The 24,218-nt window shown below is 40.3% G+C and overlaps 2 protein-coding genes and 1 pseudogene across 2 annotated transcripts; all 3 read left to right on the top strand.

Moving 5' to 3' along the window:
- Nucleotides 1-1,633: 1,633 nt before the first annotated feature.
- Nucleotides 1,634-2,953, top strand: LOC121054994 (probable carboxylesterase 12). Its single transcript, XM_040526309.1, has one exon. The coding sequence runs from the start codon at nt 1,634-1,636 to the stop codon at nt 2,951-2,953; it is 1,320 nt and encodes a 439-aa protein (XP_040382243.1).
- Nucleotides 2,954-5,355: 2,402 nt separating this feature from the next.
- Nucleotides 5,356-14,969, top strand: LOC102704161 (annotated as a pseudogene).
- A 3,276-nt stretch (nt 14,970-18,245) lies between these two features.
- On the top strand, nt 18,246-20,908 carry LOC102703882 (bisdemethoxycurcumin synthase-like). The gene is made up of 2 exons (XM_006658524.3): nt 18,246-18,453; nt 19,709-20,908. The coding sequence occupies exons 1-2, from the start codon at nt 18,246-18,248 to the stop codon at nt 20,704-20,706; spliced, it is 1,206 nt and encodes a 401-aa protein (XP_006658587.2). The 3' UTR covers nt 20,707-20,908.
- The last annotated feature ends 3,310 nt before the right edge of the window (nt 20,909-24,218 follow it).

The raw sequence follows: 24,218 nt of genomic DNA, 5'->3' as shown, positions 1-24,218 counted from the left end.
TTTAATCAACTTTAAATTTAAGGTTTAAAATTAAATTTTGTGCTTATAAGCATGAAGAGAAGCGAAAAAAATACCGTTGTGTTGCCAAACCACATGTCGAGGGTCAACTTAAAAAAAAAAGATTGAATGTATTATATTGCAAAATTGTACATATTTTGGAATATAATTTATCACCAAATTATAGATGTATATGCCTGATCGATTCTAACATTGATCCTAGCATAGGCTTTTATCATAAACCAAGCTTTAGAGTATCCCCAATAGCTCACCTATCATATCCTCTATGTTGAAAATAGAGGATGAAGACTACAAATTGAGCTTCAACAGAACGACTATTCTATCATCTATTTTTAGATGTCATCCGTATTAGAAGAGAGAACCTTCATATTTGGATGATCTCTCTCCATACTTAAAAAAAATATAGATATATGGATGATCTAGTGGGATGAAACTAATTTAGATGATCATCCAAATGAAAATATGGATGACCAAATTTAGATAAGCTGTTGGGGATGTCTAAGGCTACGTTTGGGTAAGAGGTAATAAGTTAACCTAGATTACTACATAATTAATTAATTATTAATTATTAAAAATATAAAACAGATTAATATGATTTTTTAAAACAACTTTTCTATAATTTTTTTGAAAAAAATACACGGGAAGCGTACGAATGAAAAACAATGGGGTTAAGTTAATTTATGCCGTGTGGCCAACACGGCCTATGTCTCTTAGCAATTGACATCGGGCGCTGTTCGTCTGCAGGAGAGAAACTCCAATCATTTTCGATAAGCCACATTCCAAATTACTAATATATAAACGGTATTTTTCCAAAAATATTCTATATAAAATTTGCTTTAGAAATTGTGTCAATTTTTTTAAGTTTATAATAGCTAATAGTACTTAATTTTTGATATATAAAAGTTTACAATAACTATATATCCTCGTTATGCGAGATCTTCTACTTCTTTCTCTACCCACTATCAAACTCACCCAGTACAGAGAGAATGTATAATCACCTTCTCCTTTACCCTCCTTTTCGAAATCAACCAGTCTTCTGCTTTTCAAATATTTACAGGCTACTCCTAACTTGTAAATTCCTTGTCCAGCTTGTACAAAATCTGACCGATCGATGTGAACAAAACAATATTGTACATGCTAGCTAGCTTTTCCTGAAAAAGAAAAAGATGCATCCATCGCTCAATGGTTTGGATAGAATCATAGAAAATAACTTCAGGTCCAGCTTAATTAGACATATTTCTGAACCTTCTCTTTTGTTGGTAATTAAAATTGACGGCCTACGTACGTTTAGAATTCTACGCTCGTGAAGTGTTGATACCCAAATTCGACACTTCCCTCTGCTGCTAACGTCCTCTTGCATGCAGCTGATGGCTGCTTTGAACATCTCGAGACTTGGAAGCCCCAGAAAGTGGTGTGTTTGAGCCCAAACCTGTGTGCGCCATGGCTGACGAGCACACAGGCACGCGTGACTCCTCGTCGTCCTCGTTGAACATTTTTCACGACACCAAACGAGCTAGCTAGCCCACTCATCAGTATAAGTAGCACGCGTGCGTGCGTGCATGCATGCAGATCAAATTGATGCAAAAGCATATCCGTGCGAACGTGCGTTGCATGCATGGCTAGAACGTCATCGTCTCCGTCTCCGGCCATTGGTGGCGCGGCCGCCGGCGGCCGAAGCATCGCCGTCGACCTGTACCCGTTCCTGCGCGTGTACGAGGGCGGCCACATTGAGCGGCTCGTGCGTAGCACGGCCGCCGTGGCGGCGTCCCACGACGGGGCGGTGGGGGTGGGTGGGCGGCCGGCTAGGGATGGGGTCGCGACGAGGGACGTGGTCATTGACGAAGGGACCGGGGCGTCGGCGCGACTGTTTCTTCCCGGCGGCGCCGGCGCCGCGGGGGGCGGCGCCGGGAGGAGGCTTCCACTGGTTCTGTACTTCCACGGCGGAGCCTTCGTCACCGGGAGCGCGTTCGGGCGGCTGTTCCACCGGTACGCGGCGTCGTTGGCCGTGCGCGCTGGGGCGCTCGTCGTCTCCGTGGAGTACCGCCTCGCGCCGGAGCATCCCTTGCCCGCGGCGTTCGTCGACGGGTGGGCCGCGCTCCGGTGGGCGACGTCGCTCGCCGACCCCTGGCTCGCCCGCTACGCCGACCTCACGCGGGTGTTCCTCGCCGGCGAGAGCGCCGGCGCCACCATCGCGCACAACGTGGCCGTGCGGGCCGCCGGCCCCGACGGCGACGACGTCGACATCGAGGGCATGGCGCTGCTGCAGCCATGCTTCTGGGGCGCGCAGTGGCTGCCGTCCGAGGAGGCGGCTAGCAAGCGAGCCGAGCCGCCGATGCTCGCGCCAGACAGGCTGGACGCGCTCTGGCCGTACGTGACGGCGGGCGCGGCCGGCAACGACGACCCCCGCATCGACCCTCCGGCGGAAGACGTGTCGTCTCTTCCCTGCCGCCGCGCGCTGGTCGCCGTGGCCGAGAAGGACGCCCTGCGGGAACGCGGCCGCCGGTACGCCGCGCAGCTGCGCGGCGGCGGCGGCAGCCGCGAGGTGACGCTGGTGGAGTCGGAGGGCGAGGACCACTGCTTCCACCTGTACCGGCCGGCGCGCGCCAGCGCCGTGGAGCTCATGGACAGCGTCGCCGAATTCATCTCACCGACCAGCTGCCTGCAGACTGAAGAGCTCCCGCTCCGTCATCGCCGCCGCGCGTTGCGTCATGCGGCCGGCGACGGCAACACGGTGGCGTCACCACCGTGTGCACCGAGACGTGATCAGCTCGTCCTATCAGGTGGGCCTGCTAAGCTGGGCAGGCCCAAAGCGAAGGTTGGTGGCGGGCCCACCTGTAAGGCGCAGCGTTACCGATTGGTGGGCATGGGTCGCCCAATGCCAGGTGGGACCTACAAATACTCCATTTCGGCAGCGGGTCTACGGGTGCTGTGCTGAAGAAGCTCAACGTGTCCATGCAGGTGCCAAACTAGTGCTTATACAAAAAAGAAAAATGTTTTCCTCGAATAACAGTAGCTACTGTGATGTATTCCAGAAATTCCAAAGAATGAAAGGAAATAAATGCTAGCGTTGTACGTACTTACGTACGTATGTATGTATTCGACAATGCGATATAGTATGTAGAGGACTCCAGCAAAATTATTGGAAGAGTGAATGACTCATTTGATTGGTTGCGTAGATTTAATAGTAGGCCTTACTTCTCACCAATAACCTTGTTTTCCTTCGTTTTTTTACACACGCAACCCGAACTACTAAACGGTGTATTTTTTTGAAAATTTTATATAGAAAAGTTGTTTTAAAAATTCAAATTAATCTATTTTTCTAATTTTTTATAGTTAATAATTAATTCATTATGTACTAATCTATTAACGTGTTCCTGCATCGGTTAACAACCAGCCAGCCGAACACAACCTAAGGTAGAAATGACACCAAGAAAACAACGACGAAGCGACGAAGATAGAAAATATAGCTATTTCATCGACTATCTTTTCATCTTAACCTGTTACGATCATTCCTCATTTAATTTTTTCACCTATGTTGTTTTCTTAGCCAATAATAGTTTTAGTCTAATTATTCTCACATTTCTTTTAATACCTATGAGTACTTTTTAAAAAGTTTTATGACGAAGTATTCCCTTTTCACGTAAGCCACGAGTCAAGCAACCTTCGTTAGGGCATTCACAGCGCGTCGACGTGATGAGGAGCCTCAACTCGTCACGTCGACCACAGTGCATATGAGACCCACTTTCTATCACCCTGCAAAGGACCACACATCCTGGCTAAGACGTGAGAGGCTTCCCCATGTACGTCGCCCAAACACTGCCGTCGTCATCAACCGACTACCGGAGCCCTTGCCCGACGGATGTCACCGCCGCCGCCGTCGCCCGAGCTACGAGCTCCACCGCCGTTGCCCGAACGTCGCCGCCCTGACCAAATCTGCTTTGGTCGCCGCTGCCGCCATCGCTAGGAGCGCACACCGCTGCCCCGCACCCCTGCTTTGGCCGCCACCATCCCACACGCGTAGAGTGGACGTCACCGTCGCCGTTGCCCAAACGCCGCCGCCCCGATTAGATCCGCTTTGGCCGCCGCCGCCACCTTGCGTGCCCGCTTCGGCCACCGTCGTCCCACGCGCCGGGAGTGGACGCCACCGCCGTCGCCACCCCACGTGGCTGCTTTGGGCATCGTCTCTTGCTCGGTGAAGGTGAGAGTGATTGAGTGAGTGAGAAAGGTGAAGAGAGAGCACAAAATAAAAAATGGCGTGGATCCCACTTTAAGGGGCTATTTAGTTTCCAAATTTTTTTCCCAAAAATATCATATCGAATTTTTGAACATCTAAATAAAGCATTAAATATATATAAACATTAAAACTAATTACACAGTTATGGAGGAAAAAATGAGACGAATCTTTTGAGTCTAATTAGGACGTGATTAACCATAAGTGCTACAGTAACCAACATGTGCTAATGATGGATTAATTAGACTCAAAAGATTCGTCTCACGGTTTCCAGATGGAATCTGAAATTTGTTTTGTAATTAGACTAAGTTTAATACTTCAAATGTGTGTTTAAAGTTTTGATGTGATGTTTTTTAATTTTTTTTTTGCAAACTAAACAACCCCTAAGTAGCCTGCACGGTGTGAGTCATGTCTTTTGAAGTGGTTTTATATATGTGACACATGAAGGTGTGAATGGCCTTAGCCTGCACTGCAGGCCAATGAAGGGGACTAGCTGATGCAAGTCCACGCTTGGGCATTTGTTTCCGGTTTCCATTTTGAGTGACACGCACCAGTCCTCAGTCCTCACCACTCCACGACACTACGCGCTGCAATCAAGGTACTCTTTATGATTGGGACAACTTATGCCGCGTTCACCAGCGATATAAATAATTCGTACGTTTAATAGTTAATATATGATTAATTATAAAAATTGAAAAATGGATTAATATAGTTTTTAATGTAACTTTTAAATATAAATTTTTTTTAAAAACATATTGTTTAGCGGTTCGGAAAAATTGCGCATGAAAAAGGGGAAAATTTTTGGCTTACTAATTGGATGGAACGTAACGAGCTACTAGTACTATTGCCAAATGCTTGTCTTTTTAATTATTTCATAAATAAACGAAATGGTATATTTAGGAAAAAATAATATTTTACAAATAAAACTTATATATATATATATATATATATATCTTTGTATAGTAATCTAAAAACAAAAATCAATTATGATAAAAAATTCTAAATCAATTTAATATTTAATATTAAAAATTTAAAACTTGGCTTATAATAATAAGTATAAATAAGCGAAATGACCGAGGGCGCTAGTAATTCGTGTATGCCAAGCATGCATCCATCAGACAGGATTATTCATTCATCGTCATCAACACAATTCATCTCTCCACTGCCATCGCATCGGTGCTCAGAATACACAATGGCGTGTTTGTTCTATCGCCGCTACAGCCACAGGCGCCTTGCAGTCTTCCTCTTCGTCATGGCGGAGGCGGTGGCCACACTTTTCACCGGAGCGACGTCCAAAGACACAACGAACCCATTCACCTGGCTCGATTGCCCCTCGCCGCCGCCCTCGGCTTCACCGTCGCCGCCGCCCTCGTCCATCAACAGCACGTTCCAGTCCAACGTGTTCGCGCTCCTCGACAGCCTCCCCTCGGCGGCCGGCCCCACCGGGTTCGCCTCCCTCTCCCGCGGCGACGGCGCCGACCGCGCGTTCGTCCGCGGCATGTGCCGCGGCGACTCCTCGCCGGGCGACTGCGCGACCTACCTCCGCAGCGCCGCGCTGGACATCAACGGCCACTGCAACGCCAACCGCCGTGCCGCCATCTGGTACGACAAGTGCTTCCTCAGCTACGCCGACACCAACGCGTCCACCGCCTACGAGAGCGGCTACCGCCAGGAGCTCTACAACTACAACAACGTCTCCGACAAGGCCAGCTTCGAGAGGACGTACCGCGCGCTGATGGGCCGCCTCAGGGCGCGGGCCGTGGACGGCTCCGCCGCGCTGATGTTCGCGGCGGGGGAGGCGGAGTACGCCCCCGGCGCCGCCCCCAACGGGACGATGTACGGGCTGGTGCAGTGCATGAGGGATCGCACCGCGGCGGAGTGCGACAGCTGCCGGCGTGCTGCTGGGGGCACCAGGGAGGGGTGGTGCTCGGCTACAACTGCTACGTGCGCGTTGAGATCTACACCTACTACGATCTCACCAGCTTGGAGCCGTCGCCGTCGCCGCAGCTGCAACCAGCTCCCGCTCCATCGACCTCCAAGCCTTTCATCATCGGAGGAGGAGGGCAGGGTGAGTACGTCATGTTCGACTCTCAGATTAATTCCATGTATATATCACTTGAACACGATCCTCTGCTGAAAAAAAAAACTTGATTTTTTAGGGAAAAATGATGCTTATTTTATATTTTATTCAAACTATATATTTCCGCAGTTCATCCTTTAAAACAGATTTTGTGCTGCTCGAGCGTTAAATCTCGAAACCGATGATACCTGCTTACTTCGCCCCTTAACTAAAATTTATTGCGCGGTGTTGCCTAGATTTTGATTTGTCAACTGATGCTTATTAAAAATATTCTACAATAATACATCAGTTGACAAATGAAAAAAATTCTTATTTCACATGAAAGGTGATACCAACACTATATTTATAGGACCCTAAATACGTGTTCTATTTGCTAATAATTTATTTCATTTTATTATTAGTGATTTCTAAAAGGATGTCGGGATTGTACTTGAATTCTAAAGGTATAGAGTGTATATCTATAAAAATCTCTAATATATGGGAAATGTTGGTCTTAAGGTAATTTTTAAAAATATAAAAGTTTTATATTATATAAAATAATTTCTAATCCAGAGATCGTATGAACATGATTTTATCCGTTGATTTAAGGGCCGACGAATTAAATCAAAGCTGGACCGTACCATAGGGCGTAGGCTAGATATTATCTACTTCCTCTCCGGAATGTGTGGTATGGCTTGTCTGGAAGACTGGAAGTCCACGCAGTACTACCTTTCTGCCGGTGGCACTGCGACTGCATTCATTCTTTCGTGTCTACTGTGCCAGACTTTGCTGACTATTAAATGTTATGTTTTTAAAACTTTTTATAGAAAAGTTATTTAAAATTCGTCTCAATCTACTTTAGAAGCATTTTTAGTTCTTAATTAATTAATGATACACTAATTCTCTGCCAAATTTTCCGCACGGCTTACTAACAAAGTTATCTTCTCAATTTTGTTTATACTTATAAGCTAAAATTTAAATTTTTATCCTTTATTTTGGGTAGATTTTAAATAACCAAAACCATGTATATAAAAACTTTATTCATAATTTTCTATTTATAAATATGTTGTTTAAATCAGCCCTAAGACTACTTAGAAAACATACGGTCACTCTTTTCAAATGAAATTAGTGGAATGCCGCTATATATAAAATAGACTAAAAGTGTGAATTTCATAGATTCTCTTTTCAATGACATGTTATGAACCAGCTGTATATGTAATTGTCCATTTTTGGTAATAGAAATGGGAGAGGGTCACGAATAATTTGAGGTGGTAAAACATCTTTTTGTTATTTGTTCCTTTTCCGCGAAGAGGTTTCTTGGTTAGAAACTAGTGCTGGCAAAGATTTCTTTTTTCTTTTTGCAAAGTCTTTCTTTTGTGGAAGTGAGCTCTCAAATGGTAAACTAGATAATAGACCATACCCTCCTTGTTTTAAAATATAATTATTTTCAATATTTCTATCTTCTGCCAGAAGTATTGCTAATACAATTTGTTGTTTTATCACTCACTAACCATTCAAGATTATTCCTATTTTAGCCATCAGCTCATCCATCTCCATCAATTTAGTTATCATAGTGCTAAATATATATAAAAAATATTTTTTTAACAGAAACAATTAGTAGCTGTCAGTTTCATTTGTACACGCTTGCGGCTAAACAAGGTAACAGGATGATACGACAGCCTCGCCTCGTCCAATCGCTTTCTGAGTTTCTGACTGTATAATATTCGGCAATACTCCCTCTGTTAAAATAGAGTCTGTCCCCATTATATTATTACAGAGGATTCTGACTATTTAATTATAATTTTTAGCATTCGTTTTATTTAAAAATTTAGTATAAATATAAAAATTTATAAGTAATGCTTAAAGTAATTTTAATAATAAAAAATAATAAACAAAGTAAGTAATACTTTTAATTTTTTTAATAAGACGAGTATTCAAATATTATAAACAAGTTAAATATTATAAACAGAAAATCAAAATTTATTATAATCTGGAACGGATGTAGTATTAAAACAGTCCCGTTATATGAACATCCAATTATATTAGGGAAAATTGTAAGCATACCATTATAATTTTGCAAAAATTGGAGATGTGCCATCATGGCTCACATGTCATTGACTCATGTGGGCCCTACATGTCATTGAGATACCAATGACATATCTCTAACTATGCAAAATTATAATAACTAGTTTGAAAATTTCCCACTATATTATACTTGCATACGACTAAAGCACAAGGCAAATGAGTTAAGTAAATGATGGTGTAGCCATCGATCAATTGAGTCGTACGTAAGTCGGATAATCGAGTCTATGCATAGTAATTTTCCAATTAAAATATAAGTTCTTTAGTGCTTCATATAGTGCTACTGGTCCCATCGATCAGTTTAATATAATACTGTCTCATTTTAACTCTCACATACCATCCGAACTTTATTTATTATTGTTAAAGCGTACGGTAATCTTTTCTTTGTAAACTCAATCTTAGCTAAATAATAGAGACAGCAGTAAAATATACTGTAGTACGCTGGAACGCTTCAATAAACCAGTAGAAACAATAGGTTATTCCGGAATATTAGGGAAGATCACGACGCTTATATGAAAAAGGGAAATATGTACTGTTCATTTGGACCGACTAGATATCTGTTGAAGCCATGTAATCACAAATACTGCCTCTGTTTCATAAATGTAATATGTTTAATTTTTTTTTACGACGTTTGACCATTCGTCTTATTCAAAAATTTAATATGAATAAAAAAATAATAAGCTATGCTTAAAGTTCTTTTCATAATAAAGTAAGTCACAAGCAAAATAAATAATATTTTTATAGTTTTTTTTTAATAAGACAAACGATCAAACATTGCAAGTAAAAAAGATTATGAAACGGAGGGAGCAATATTTTGAAAAAAAAAGGAAAGGTTATTTATTTAGTGTATATTCCATATATATGACTATGCCGCCACACATATGCGTTACAAAGAATTAGTTTTCAAGCTTTTACTCTGACCAATCACGCAGGAAAGGACGGGACAAGGGCGATTCTTGCCCTCGCCGTTTCTATCGGAACAATACTTGTCATATTCATCCTTATTGCTGTTTTCATCTACAGGAGAAAGGCCACCCAGACAATAATACCACCAGGTAATATGCCATTGAATTTTTCACTAATTGTTCCGTAGGAAAACAAATTAAGAACTAACTTTAACATGAAACCAAAAATTAATATTGAAAAGAAAATCTCAAATTACAAAAACAGAGAAACTACCTATTACAAACGTGTGGCTTACAACTGCAGCGCCAATGTTGAACATCTTTATTTTATTTGTTCGATCAAGGGCCACTATACTCATCCATATTTGGTTTTAAATATTCTAGCTGAATGTCCATGATTTGGTACCAAAAATAAATATGTTTCATATATTTTTTCTATTGAGAATGTTTACTCTAATTAATGTTATATTTTGCTATGCAATATATATTTGCTTAATTCATAATACTAAAAGTTGAAATGGCAATTTATAAAATTTACAGTGAGAGTATGTGGGATGGTAGATTATTCTCATACACAACATTTCATTTGTGTGAATAGAGTATTTGGGACCTGATGGAATTTATGGTTTACAACCAACACTAATAGGGTACTTGTGATACAAAGCACGTATCAGGTGCTAGTGTGCATATAGAATTTTTTTTATTTTTTTAAATCTTTTTAACAAATAATTTTATTACTAAACCTCCAGGGAAAATTTTTCCAAAAGTAAACCTTTTAGCCATGCCAGTGTTGGTGGCGTGGTAAGACAACGCTGTCATGCAGCGAAATCGGCGTACAATGGCGTGACAAGACAATGTTGCCACGCCATGGCCAAGTCTTTTCGCCACGCCAATATTGGTGGCGTGACCAAAAAGTTCAGATGCTGAGAATATTTTCTCTGGAGGTTTAGTACTAAAATTATTTGTTAAAAAGTTTTAAAAAATAAAAAAAATCCAAAACAGGGTTAGGCTTAAACTGATTTGGAGTTGCTATACATGTTGCCGACCACATAACTAAATATCACCAACCATGCGAGAGCACTACGGGAATTGTTTGCTCACAAAAATATATTAATTATTTCTTGTATTATATATATATATATAGCAAAACTAATACGTGCACCTCCTCAGTATAAGCTATTCTACACCCCTCCCTTCCAAGGCCAACCCCTCCCTTCCAAGGCCAACCAAGGCCCATCCCACCTCCCACCCTCCTTCCAAGGCCTAAAAATCACCTTACTTTATTTAAAGGCCAGTTAAAGGGTTAACCCCGTAGATCAATTCCGTTATGGACTTCTCCTCATATCTATCTAAGCTCATCTCTCGCCTCACAAGAATTAATTGTGGAGTAACACGATAATAAAAATACAATAACACGATGACTAATTTACAGTAACAGCGTCGAAACATACCCATGAGGGATCTATTTTTTAAAACATTTTTTTCAAACAATATAGTACAAAAGTTTTTAAAAAATAATATATGAGGTGAGAGATAAAATTGTTTAAAGTTCGAAATCTTAAGAAATATATATAAGTACAGTAACGATACGTCTTCTATATAGTAATAACGCTATGCTGCTATAAAATATATGTATTCTTACTGCATAATTGCAGTAACATTGTGATAGAAGTGCAGTAACATTGTGATGCACGTGCAGTAACATGTGTGTTGCATAATTGGAGTAACGTCGTGATAGATAGTACAGTAACATCACGATAGAAGTACAGTAATATTATGATTGTATACTTTTGCTGCAGTACAACTAATGCATGTGAGAGAGCTAAAATATTGAATTCCTAATCCTTAGAGAGCAATATGTTATGTGTTTTATATTTTTTTCCAAAACCGTTTTTATCACATTGATTAAAAAAATATGATTTAAAAAACTAGATATATCCTTCCATACAAATAAAAAGTATTTCTATTAATAAATAGTTTGTACAGGTACAACAAATATCATTGTTTGGCCACTAGCATGTAAGATCTCCTCGTTCTCATGCATATATGTACTCGTATTATTTTGACAGAAAACGCTGGCGAGGATGACACTTACTATGTTAACCCGGCGACCCTTAATTTAACTGTGCTGAAAGCTGCAACATGCAATTTCTCGGCGGAAAATAAGCTGGGAGAAGGAGGTTTCGGAGAAGTTTTCAAGGTACATTTCAGCCACAAAACAAAGCCAAGTTTTTAATATAACGGGCCTAACATGCTTGGAAGTAGGAATTAGACCAGTGCCTTAGGCCCTGTTTGAAACGGATTATAATTGCATATTGTTTAGTTGACTATTGGGATAAGTTTATAAAGTTAATGAATAGTTTAAAACAAGTGGGTGAGACGAAAATAACATGTTTTATTAATTTGATGAATCAACTGAAAAGATTTTGCAGCGATGACACTCAACACATACCTATCTCAAAATGAAGGTTTGGTGAAATATTAACTCCCATTTTTTAATTTAACACTGCTAACATTTGCATCTCTGTAATTACATAATTATTAATTATTTTGTTGTAACTTGTTTTTATCATTAACGGTACTTTGAGAGAATGTTCCAACATAGACCCAAAACATGTAAGTCAATTCAAATGACATATGGCTTGCAAGTTGGCATATTTATATAAATATTTTAAATAAGGCAAATGATCAAACATAAATCCAAAACTTGACCAACGTAAAAAAACCTGAACGTACTATGTTCCATCTTGTGAATATTCCTTCTATTCCAAAATATACCCATTTTAAGCGCTTTCTAGAATATATCTTGACATCCGACGAGTGTTTTGAACTTTGACTATTCATATTTGGTTCCATTTAAAAATAAATATGCGATACGCCCCATAGTTCAATTGGTCAGACTGCCCCAAACTAAGGTTCAATGAATGGAGAAATTCATCTTTCCTTTCTCCATAAAAAAGGGGCTTCCTTTCTCCATAAAAAAGGGGCAGGAAGCAAGATCAAATAACTAAACAGTACCTTTATTTTATTTTATTTTATTCACATTTCTCGGTAAAGAGGGAAGAGTATAGTAATTTTTTTATCACTACTTCTGTATGATAGGGAAAGACATGTTACACATACAGATAAAACTGGTCGAGTATACAGAGATGTAATGTTTTTGGACTTGCCATTGCTAAATACTTTTGAAATATTTTAAAGGTCTTTATTATTAGTGCTAATATATTAGAAATGCACCAGAAACCATATAAACTAATAGAACCACTAAAAATATTTGAGACGATGCAATAGACAGCAATGCATCGTTCGTTCTTGGAGGTCCTAATTGGTACTGCCGTCTAGCTACTCTATTTTATTTTTGATAAAATATGAAATAAAATTGACAGACATTTCTCCTTTAGAATATGTATGACATGATATTGAATCCGCAATTAATTCATGTGCAACTTAGAATTACTACATTCCACATAAATGTGTTGGTAAAAGTTACCGGAGCGCTATTACTATTATGTTATATATATTACTATTATGTTATATATATTGCCTTGGGAGAGGAATTAATCTATTGTCTTGGGAGAGGAATTAATACTCTTCATCGGTGTTATGAAAAAATCCCGTCATCTTGTGTGATAATGTATAAAATTCCAACTTGTTACTTTCTATAAATCTGTGCAAAAACGAACGGATATTTTTATGAAAGAGATTATGAGAAAGTTAGAATTCAAACCCCACATGGATTAGGTGATACGGGAGGGGTTCACCTAATTCACTCCGGGATAGATTCCTCTGGGGGATTAAATCCCAACTAACTGAACAAGACCTAAGTGGGGATGGTCGTACGCAGGCCGCCCTACTACTCTAGCTAGGTTAGGAACTTAATTTCGATGCCCATCATATATATCCCTACAGCTAATTAAGAACAAAGCAATTTATTTTTTGCAGGGCACACTATTGGACGGGGAAGAAATTGCAGTGAAAAGGCTTTCAGCGACCTCCTCACAGGGGTTCCACGAACTGAAAAATGAACTCGTGCTAGCTGCCAAGCTCAAGCACAGAAATTTGGTGCGCTTACTAGGTGTTTGCTTGCAGGAAGAAAAGCTACTCGTGTATGAATACATGCCTAACAGAAGCCTAGATACCATCCTTTTTGGTAATTAATCCCTCCAACTATTTTTCTATTATCTCGTGCTGCTCTTAACAAACTAAACCATTAAAAAATGAGTTTTACTCACATCCTTTTTTTTTATCTCGAGGTACTAATACCTCACGGTATCAAATCGTTTCTGATCGTTAGACCTAACGGTGCACATTCTACCTAGCTAGATCTAATGGTAAGAAACGATTTGATACTGCGAGGTACCAGTAACTCGAGCTACAAAAGAAATGATGAAAGCAAAATTCTTTAAAAATGGCACCCATAGACTCCCTCCCCCCTCTCCCTAATCCGTCATGAATCAAAAGTCGGTGTATTTAATCGGCAGATCCCGAAAAGCCACAACTACTTGATTGGAGGACAAGGTTTATGATCATTTGTGGAATTGCTCGAGGCCTTCTATATCTGCATGAAGAGTCTAGCCAGAAGATCATACATAGGGATCTAAAGCCCAGCAATGTCCTGTTAGATGAAGATATGAACCCCAAGATATCCGATTTTGGCCTTGCAAGGGCTTTTGTTGGAGATCAATCCAAGGATATTACAAGACGCCCTGTTGGAACCCTGTAAGTAGATTAGATGTATTATGAGACCCTTCTTCACTAAACTCTACCTCTTATATATGATGCATCCTTACGAATGAACGATTTAAACATAGTCCTTACATTGTCGATATGAAAAGACAAGTTGCTTATTTTCGCTGATGACATTGGAGTGTTCTATGCAGTGGGTATATGTCGCCGTAGTATGCCTACTGCGGGCATGTCTCCACCAAGTCAGACATGTTCAGCTTTGGTGTGATTGTTCTTGAGATGGTGACCGGGAGAAGAAACAATGGCATTTGTGCTTCCACCAACTCAGATCATCATACTTACGAAAGCACAGATCACTCCACGTCTCTACTAAGCTATGTAAGTGCAAGTTGAGGCCGTACACTTCTATCTTCAGAGAAAAGCGTATGTATGAACAACGAGCTCCATTGTGCAGGTATGGGAGAAGTGGAGGACACGATCCATAGCTGAAGCAGTGGACGCTTCGCTGGGTGGCCGGTACCCTGGAAACGAGGGCCTTCAGCTGCCTGCAGATCGGGTTGCCGTGTGTTCAGGAGAATCCAACCGACAGGCCGGACGTTTCAGCTGTGGTAGTAATGCTGGGCAGCAATTCCACTTCGCTACAGACACCTTCCAAGCCAGCGTTCTTCTTCGGCTCCGGCAGCGTCGCCGTGGATGCTGCCGGTGGACGCCCATTGTTCGGTGCCCGCGGTTCAGAGAAGAACCAGTTGCCCACTAACCCGGTTTCAGAGAACGAGGTGACGATTTCAGAGCTTCAGCCGAGGTAGCCATATATATACTAGCCAATTTTAGGGTGGATTAAATGTATGCAAGCAGTTATCCAGATTCAGGGGACAAACAGATTGACGTCCCTTCAAATATCGGTAGTAATATTTCTATCATTTTGTTAAAGATAATCAAACAGTTTACTACCTCCGGTTTAATAATTCTTGTCATTGGTAATAATGTCGCGGTCTCCTAAATCTATTTTTCATTATAATTTTCCATTAATATGTTGATGCTTGATTAATTGTGTGAATGCACGGGTGATGCTTCATTATTTATGTCATTGCTTTTGTGTTGTACTGGATTGCCAAACATCCATAACTTATACTTGGGATAATATGTCAGCTAAGCTGTTTTTTTCCTTAAGCTATTTTATTGCGCATGCATCTTTTTATAAATGAACTTGTATTCATCTTAGAATCTAAATTCATTATTTTCAATTTAATTGCGAAATTAAAATTTATAAACTGGTATAATTAAAAAAAGCACTATATACAATACATGATTACAATTTTGATATTGATAAATGAGTAAAGCATCGATTGCTAAAGTTATCCATATGTGTTATCTCGATCCTCGTCCTCCGAAAATGTAGATCCATGTGCCATAACTTAGTGCAATTTCGGTCAGAAATTGTCCCAACCCCTCTAGAAACACATGTGGCACTAACGTGCCTGCCACCTCATAGAGTTTCATTTTTCTATTTTTTTCCTCTGCCATTTCGTTTTTCTTCTTTCTTTGTTCCTTTTTATATTCTATTATTTCGCAATGCCATGTACTTCAAGGAGAGCTCAGCAGTGTCGACCCTGCAAGGACAGGTGAGCTCACTGGTTGGGATCAATCAGGGATTGCTCGGTGGCTACAACCAGGGACATGCTCAGCAAGAGGCACTGTGACACACCACCAACACTCCGACCTCGGCCTCCCAGCCACATAGCTCAACAGCAACAATTGCCACCAAAGAAGATAAAAGGAAAAAAACAAAAGAGTATGGAAAGAAAGGAAGAAGATGAGGGGAGGGGAAGGGAAGGAAAGAAAAGAAGAAAAAAAAACAAAAACATAATTTCCTAAGTGGGCTCCAAATGTCAATTAGTCTAGGGTTAGAAGATGGTTCCATGTTAGCTTCTGTATAGCATGACATTTTCATTGCAATTTCAGATCGGAAAGTCACACTTTAACAAGTGCTGTGACTTGGATCTGTATTTTTGTACCATGGGGGCAAGACAGATAAATAAAGTTAGAGACCAATCATGCACTTTACTCTTTAGAAATCAATATTAATAACCCGTTCAATACATGCTTTCACAACTAGTACACGTAATTTATGCCATAAAACCATACATCTTTTGATCTTTGGACCAAAGATATATATTACCTAGAATATATGTAATGGATATGTGATAAATATATAGACCCTTCATGATCTAACAGTGTAATTTTTTTACTCTCTTTTTTAAGTTCTTGGAATGAACTTGGTGTCGTCTATCCAAACAGTCTTAATAATATTATATATATAATATACCGGTGGTCAAATTAAGTGGCATTTTGTGGTCAAGGAATTTCTAACGTGTAACATTGTGATAGAGGAAGCTACCTGAAGTTACAAATATGTCATGTTTCGCTATAATAGCCTTAACTAGTAAATTGGGTCTTGTGCAATATTATATACACACATTGGCGCTACATATATATATATATATACACACACACGAGCACACACATTGGCGCTACATAGCGCGTCACAAATACACTGCGGTGCTACGAACCAACGTAGCGCGTCACACAGCGATCAACCAACCAATCTCATTGTCAGCACACTCCCCTCCCACCACCACCACCCCCAACAAGAGCTAGTGGAGTTAAAAGATAACTGATAGATGTGAGGTTTAAGTTAAAAAAATAACTTATATATACGTGGGGATGTTTACTACGATACAAAATAGATACAAAATAGAGTTAAAATTTAACTGATAACAATGTGAAAGGAATGTGTGTGCTAATGGGTTGAGGAGTTAAATATTAACTAATGACCCCCGCAGCTTTTAGTCCCCATGAAGGTTTGCAGCATTAAAATTTAACCGCATAGTATAACAACGTGATGTGTCTGCTTGCTGGTGGACGTGTCAGATAAAAAATAACTCAATACGTGTGCAACGTGTTCTTGAGTTAAAAATTAACTCGCGTTCGGTGGCTTGTATTTGTGTTTCAGTAATTTAACTGAAAGGAGTCAAAGCTTTACTCTCTTTATTCGGGGGCACCCCCGTAAGTAATTCGAAAGTTAAAATTTAAATGCAACATGCAAATGTGGGGTGGTTGCTCTGTTGGTGGATGGTGTGGGGTGTGCTTTGGTTATGGTGTGTCACACGATGTTTATTACGTACCGCTCAAAGTGTTGTATAGTGATTATATATATATATATATATATATATATATATATATATATATATATATATATATATATATATAAACTATCCCTCCTATACTCTGAATGAATAAGAAGAATATACTTTTGAGTGCTCAACTCCCTCCTATATATATAGTTTTTTTTTCTGGGAGGATGTATAGGATCGAGCTTGTTGTTTATAGGATGAATGATCAATTTATTCTTTTATTGTGAGTTAGTGTGTTGATTTCTGATTGATCTTCACCGCAAAATTATAAAGTTTTCTCAAGTTTTAAAATAAATAAACATTCCCCATGCCCTAAAAAGACATGGTTAGGAGAAGAAAACTGATAGAGCTAGTCAATATTTCTAGCTGAAAACTTGACTTTCTGCGTATTAATTTATATGCTATTCCCTTTATTTTTTATCGATGGCATTAGACTTTTGGTTTGACCGCTCTTTTTTTCGAATATGTAATATTATAAATTATTCTTAAATAGTATTTAGTAATAAATCAAATCATAACAAAAGTAATTATATAAAATTTTTAAATAAATAAGACACGTAGTTAAACGTAGCCCCAACAAATAATGACATCAAATAAAAAAAGTACGCCGTGAGTAAACAACCTCCTTATCAATCTCGTCAACACGTACAGTACTTCCAAAAGGTCGTTCAGACGGTCATAAGAAAGAGGGACTAGAACTACTTTTTTTACTTCCTAATTGGTTCAAGGTGATTAAAATAGCGATTACGCACACACGACACGACCAGACTAATCATCAGTCATGGCCCAGCTGCGCATCAGCCCCGGTAATCACCTATTCCCTCCCACGGTATATGATCATTCCGTTGATTCTCCATGCTGAATTGAACCACCACGTGATTCAACTAAACACACACTGGCACCGCCCCCATCTACGTACTGATCGATCCAAGATTTGTATAAATAGATCCCAAGGATCAGCTTCCCAAATCACGCAGCCATTGATCGATCTCCCTCGTATTTGTGCAGCGATCGCTTGCATTGCTAGCTAGTTAGTTTTGCCAGCATCACAGATTCACAGGAAGACGTCCATGGCACCAGTTCCGGCCACCGCCGCCGCCGGCAGCAGCACCCGCGAGATCCGGCGCGCACAGCGTGCCGATGGCCCCGCCGCCGTGCTGGCCATCGGCACGGCGAACCCGGAGAAGTGCGTGACGCAGGATGAGTACGCCGACTTCTACTTCCGCATCACCAACAGCGACCACCTCCCGGAGCTCAAGGACAAGCTCAGCAGAATCTGTAAGCCAACTAGCCATGCACATTGTATATGTGTGTCATTTCTAGCATTTTTAAACAATTTGTTTTTCCTTTCTTTTATTTTCACCTTAAAATATATAGTAGAGTATACCAGGTTGAAAAGTTTTTAGTTTCTCTTTGCATTTGGTCGAGGTGTTAACTAAAGCTTTAGGTTACACATTATAACATAGAGCTTTTCTACTATCCTGGAAAAAATAACTTAAGATACCACCATTTTAGTGTAAAAAGTGTGGTAATTTGAGATACCAATAATTTATACTAAAATTATTGGTACCTTAAGATATTTTTCAAGAATGATAAAAAAGCCCTTATACATATATATATATACACACACTTCCATTTATAGCATTAAGTTTAACCGTATCTTGATAGTCATGGCCCATGTAGAGATTTTTTGGGGCCTGTATGGGGAGTTTCTCCTAGCTGCAGCTTTTCCCAAAAGTTGTTTCTGTCAGAAGCTACCCCAAATAGTCCATAGCTTCTAAGAATCTAATTCAAAAGCTGGAGAATCTGGGTTGAGCTTTTCTAGATTCTCAGAAGCTGGCTACCAAGCAGTTGCTTCTCAGAATCTAAATCTCTCCCAAACAGATCCTTTATCATCCTTAAAGAATACTTCGATGTACCATTGTCAAGTATAAAAGTTTAGTACCTATTTCAAGGTATCAGAACTATTTTAAGGTATCAGAACTTCTACTAAAATTTGTGGTATGTAAAGATATTTTTCAAGATGGTAAAAAAAAACCCCTCATGTATTAGCAGTTTAGCACAGTGACCCGGCCGGGGAACCATGCCCATTAACACGAAAAATTAAACGAGTTGATCCAAATTATGTGCTTTCGTGATGGTGCACTGCAAACCGAAACTTATTTTTCACCCGATTCAAATAGGAAGTGTATGTATAAACATGATGCCGAATTAAATCTGTAATATATTTTGCGTGTGTAAAGTGTAATTAAGGCTCCAGCTAAGTGTATGAGCAAATTGGATTAGTGTATTTCATGTATGCTAATATAATGTATGGGCTCCGCCTAGGATGAAATGTTAGAAAATTTTAATTACATCAACTAAATCTAGTTACTGTTGTTGGACGATAATTTGATGGTGTTTACGTAAGTCAAAAAATTTATACACGCTCTCTCCTCAGCACCCATGTATTGCGCGCCTGTATAATAACAGAATAAAAAATCAAACGTTTGATAAATAGCAAAAGTGTAATGCATGGACGTATGGTTTGCAGGTAACAAGTCAGGCATCGAAAAGAGGTTTATGTACGTGAGCGACGAACTCATGGAGGCTCACCCGGAGTTCGCCGACCGCCACCTGCCGTCGCTGGACGCAAGGGTAGAGATCGCTTCCAAGAACGTGACGGAGCTCGCCGTGGCCGCCTCGGCGAAGGCCATCGCCGAGTGGGGGCGCCCGGCCACCGACATCACCCACCTCATCTTCAGCACCTACTCTGGCGTCAAGGCGCCCAGCGGCGACCGCCTGCTGGCGTCGCTCCTCGGCCTCCGCCCCACGGTGAGCCGCACCGTCCTTAGCCTGCACGGCTGCTACGGCGGCGGCAGGGCGCTCCAGCTCGCCAAGGAGCTCGCCGAGAACAACCGCGGCGCGCGCGTGCTCGTCGCCTGCGCCGAGTCGACGCTCATCGCGTTCTACGGACCCGAGGTGGGGTGCAACGACATCATCGTCGGGCAGGCGCTGTTCGGCGACGGCTCCGGCGCGGTCATCGTCGGCGCCGACCCGGTCGACGCCGTGGAGCGCCCGCTGTTCGAGATGGCGTTCGCCTCGCAGACCACCATCCCGGACAGCGAGGGCGCCATCACCATGCAGTACATGAAGGGCGGCATGGACTACCACATCGCCAGCGGCGTCCCGGAGATGCTCGCCGGCAACGTCGAGCGTTGCCTCGCCCACGCCTTTGACTCCGTCGGCGTCGCCGCCAAGTGGAAGGACCTCTTCTGGGCCGTCCACCCGGGCGGCCGCAGGATCCTCGACCTCATCGAGGAGGCGCTCGGGCTGGAGAACGGCGCCATGGCGGCGAGCCGGCAGGTGCTCAGCGAGTTCGGCAACATGAGCGGCACCACGGTGATCTTCGTGCTCAACGAGCTGCGCCGCCGGTTCGAGGCGGACGGCGCGGAGGGAGCCGACTGGGGCGCGCTCATGGCGTTCGGGCCGGGGGTCACCGTCGAGACGGTGCTGCTCCGTGTCGCAAGCGGCCTCAAGCCAAATCAATAGTATCCCAGTAATTAATTAATTAATTACCTATTTTGCGACATTATCTAGCACTGCGTTTCCATTGGAAGGTAAGGAAATAAAACGTGAGTCCAGGACACATTTGGTGTTTTGAGAGGGATCATGGCCCAAAAAGTGTGGAGTTGGTACTATTATTTCTTTTTGTGTGTGTTGTTTCAATTGTATTGTCGGTTGGTAAGGTACTATCCACGGCCATGTCATTCATTCCTTAGTTAAAGATATCTATAATATCAAAAATAATAATAAATAATGATATCTCTGTGCATTACTTTTTCTATTTCAAAAATATAAGGCTTATTTTATTATCTTAAGATGAGTATTTAACCAAAGATTAATCTATTAATGTATCACTTATATTACATAAAAGTATAATTATAAGAAATTACTGTCGAATACAATAGTATCAATCTTTAGGTCATAATTATAATTTAATAGATTAATGGTTAATTAAACTCTTGTCCTAACAAAATAAAATATGACTTATATTTTGAGATAGAGATTGTATGTTTTACAGCAATAATCCATTTCACTTGTAATATTAATTTTTTAAGTTGATTGATTTTGAACAAAAGGAAGGTTAGTGGATTGAATACTTAAGATGGCCAGGTTTACATTATGTCCAATTTAAAATGGCATTTTCTTCGCCTAAATCACATGTTAAAATTTTGATTTAGATTTGACCATAGTGCGCCAAGCTCATGCAACACGATAGCAGGACACAAGGGTTCTCTCTATTTCTTTTTTCTGTGAACTCACGTGAGGATTTCAGTGGCAAATCTACGTATCGGATACACGACCTCAACTTTTTTTTATTTGGTGTCATTGACTTTATAAAATTACGTGTTTAACGTTATAGTAGTTAATTTCATTGCTTCTACCATTAAGTAAGTTGAAACTCAGAAAATGTTTTTATCTTTCGATCACTACCCCATGACCTACATATGGAAGTACTTCGTATGTCGCTATAAATATCTATTAGCGTCAAACTGTCTGGTTAACAGTCAGCTTGCCACCAGCGTCTGCAAAGAATCCAGCAGTCAGGAATAGTTTTTACCAGCAGATATATTTTTTACGGGCGGATTTCTGTTGGTAATTCTTTTTCTCCCTAGCATATGAGATTATTACCGGCAGTTCAATGTTTAATGATAGTTTTTCATTTCTGGGCGGATTGCATACCTCTGTTTTTGCTTCATCGGCAGTTTGTTTCAAAGAATAGTTCCCAGACAGCCAGAACAACATGCACATTAGTAGTACTGGTCTGTTGCTTTTAGCTTAGCATAATTTTGTATTGACTTTTACTTAGTTCACCTTTAACAAGGCACAAATATTTCACTAGTGAGAATAAATCAATCAAAATGGCAATGGTGAATCAACATCATCGTGCAAACTAATTAATGAAAAGGTCCACAACTTCTATAATAGTTAGATTCAACCTCACAAAAGAATAACCGTGTTGTTCTCAAATTTTACAGAATACATCAAGGACACAACCAAAAGTGATGAAGCTAACACCCTCATATCTCCATCCTACCCAAATCCAAAACATGTACATGACAACAGTTGCCAGAATATTTCACTTCATGTCTTTGTGTAATCTGATTAGCACAATTCAAAAGTACAAAAAATAGACCACATGCTACTGCTAGATATTGAAAAGGTATGGAATGCACTTCATGTGAGTTTGCACATCCATCATCTTGTCTTCATTTAGTGGCCTTTACATCAATTGCCACCACCTGGGAAAATTAGACAGTAAGCCACATGGTTGCACATGCAAGTCTTAATTGCAAGGGCAAATAATATAAGTAGATTTTTGCTACATTTATGACTTCTTTTAAAAAAACATCATACTTGTAGCATATGTAAAAAATAAACATGAATATATATAGTCAAGGTAAATACTACCACAACTGAATGTACTGTGTAGTAGTCATTTCTATAGCTAGATCACCAAATATAATTTTGACTTGTCATTAGAAAATCTATGTTGTTGTCAATCTAAATCCTATGAACAAAATGTAATAATACTAATTGACATATTGTAACTATGTAACAGAGAGAGAACGTCAATTTCACCAAAATATAAGCAGTCACTAAAGTTAACACATAAAGTTAATTTTAAAGAAATATATAGAAACTAAAAGGAAACCACTCTCTAAATAATATGTTCCAAATTAAAAGCATACTTGACACTATCAAAGTGTTTTTTTTACACAAGAGAAGATATTATTCCTCATTCGCCCTCTTGCATTCTCATCATACTTAATCTATAAAAAGATAACACCGGTAAGTACCAGAGCGAAATCACTGCTTGTAACAATTAGAACAATCAATCCTAAACATTACATGAGTGCGTGCCCAAGCAATTGATTGTCCATAAGCATCTCGCATAATTTTTATGCGTCCATATGGGCGAGGTAATACTGCATCTTTTTTTATCAAAAGGCAGCGAGGGAGGCCTATTATATTAAAAGAAAAGAACAAAAAGGTTTACAAAGCATCAATCCATGATCGTACAAATGTATGATGTGTATCCTTTAGCCTAATTAAATGTAGACTAAGATCTATTTTCAAGTTTGCTCTCCATGACTGGAGAGGACTAATGTTCTGGAAGATCAACCCATTTCTCTCCTTCCAAATATTCCAGGCTGCTAGTAGCAAAAGTTCCATGAAGCAGTGCGGAGGAAAGGAATTTCTCTTGATTTGAATCATTTGATGAAAATCCGTATTGATTGGCCATGTCCAACCAAGGGTTTGCCAACAGCTCATACTAAAACCACAGGAGAAGAACATGTGTTCTCTTGTTTCCCGAACGGAGGACTGGCAGCTGAGACAAAAGGCATTACCTGTCGGTGGGATCATCTTTTTCCTGTCTAGTAAATCCTTTGTGTTCAATCTATCCATGAAGAATAACCATCCAAAAACCTTTATCTTCATATTTAGTCTGCTTTCCCATATCCATTTCAGTGTAGGAGGAGGAATTATTGGGAGAAAATTGATCTTGTAGAATTTTTGTGAGGAGTATTTGTCCGACTTCCATATGTATGACCAGCCATCATTTCCTTCAGACAAGTGTAAACTTTGAATGTCTTGTTGTAGCTGTTGATATTCAGCAAAAGCCTGAAATGACAACGGCAAAATAAACTGTTCTTTAGGCAACCGAGCAAGAAACATTGAAATTGAGTCAAGCTTATGACTGGCATAAGAGAATAATCGGGGATATTTTAATGCCATTATATTATCTCCCAAAATAAGCTTATGATTGCACCTTTTAATCACATAATTCACAATTACTTCACAGAATCTTGTACCAAGAGCAGTCCCACCAACCAATGTGTTTGTTGCTTGTTTGGATAGTTGCCTTAGCCACAAGAAGATTGCCAGGAAGAAAACAACCGAAGAGACCATGCTCACGGTCGCCCAAAGCATCGAAGGGCCTCCTACCGCCCCCCGGCAGAGGCGCGGTTATAATGCGGTAACCGTGGAAACAGCGG

Source organism: Oryza brachyantha, chromosome 7, assembly GCF_000231095.2.
Source record: "Oryza brachyantha chromosome 7, ObraRS2, whole genome shotgun sequence".
Taxonomy (NCBI): domain Eukaryota; kingdom Viridiplantae; phylum Streptophyta; class Magnoliopsida; order Poales; family Poaceae; genus Oryza; species Oryza brachyantha.
Note: the sequence above shows the minus strand (reverse complement) of the source record. Positions and strands in the feature narration are given on the sequence as shown.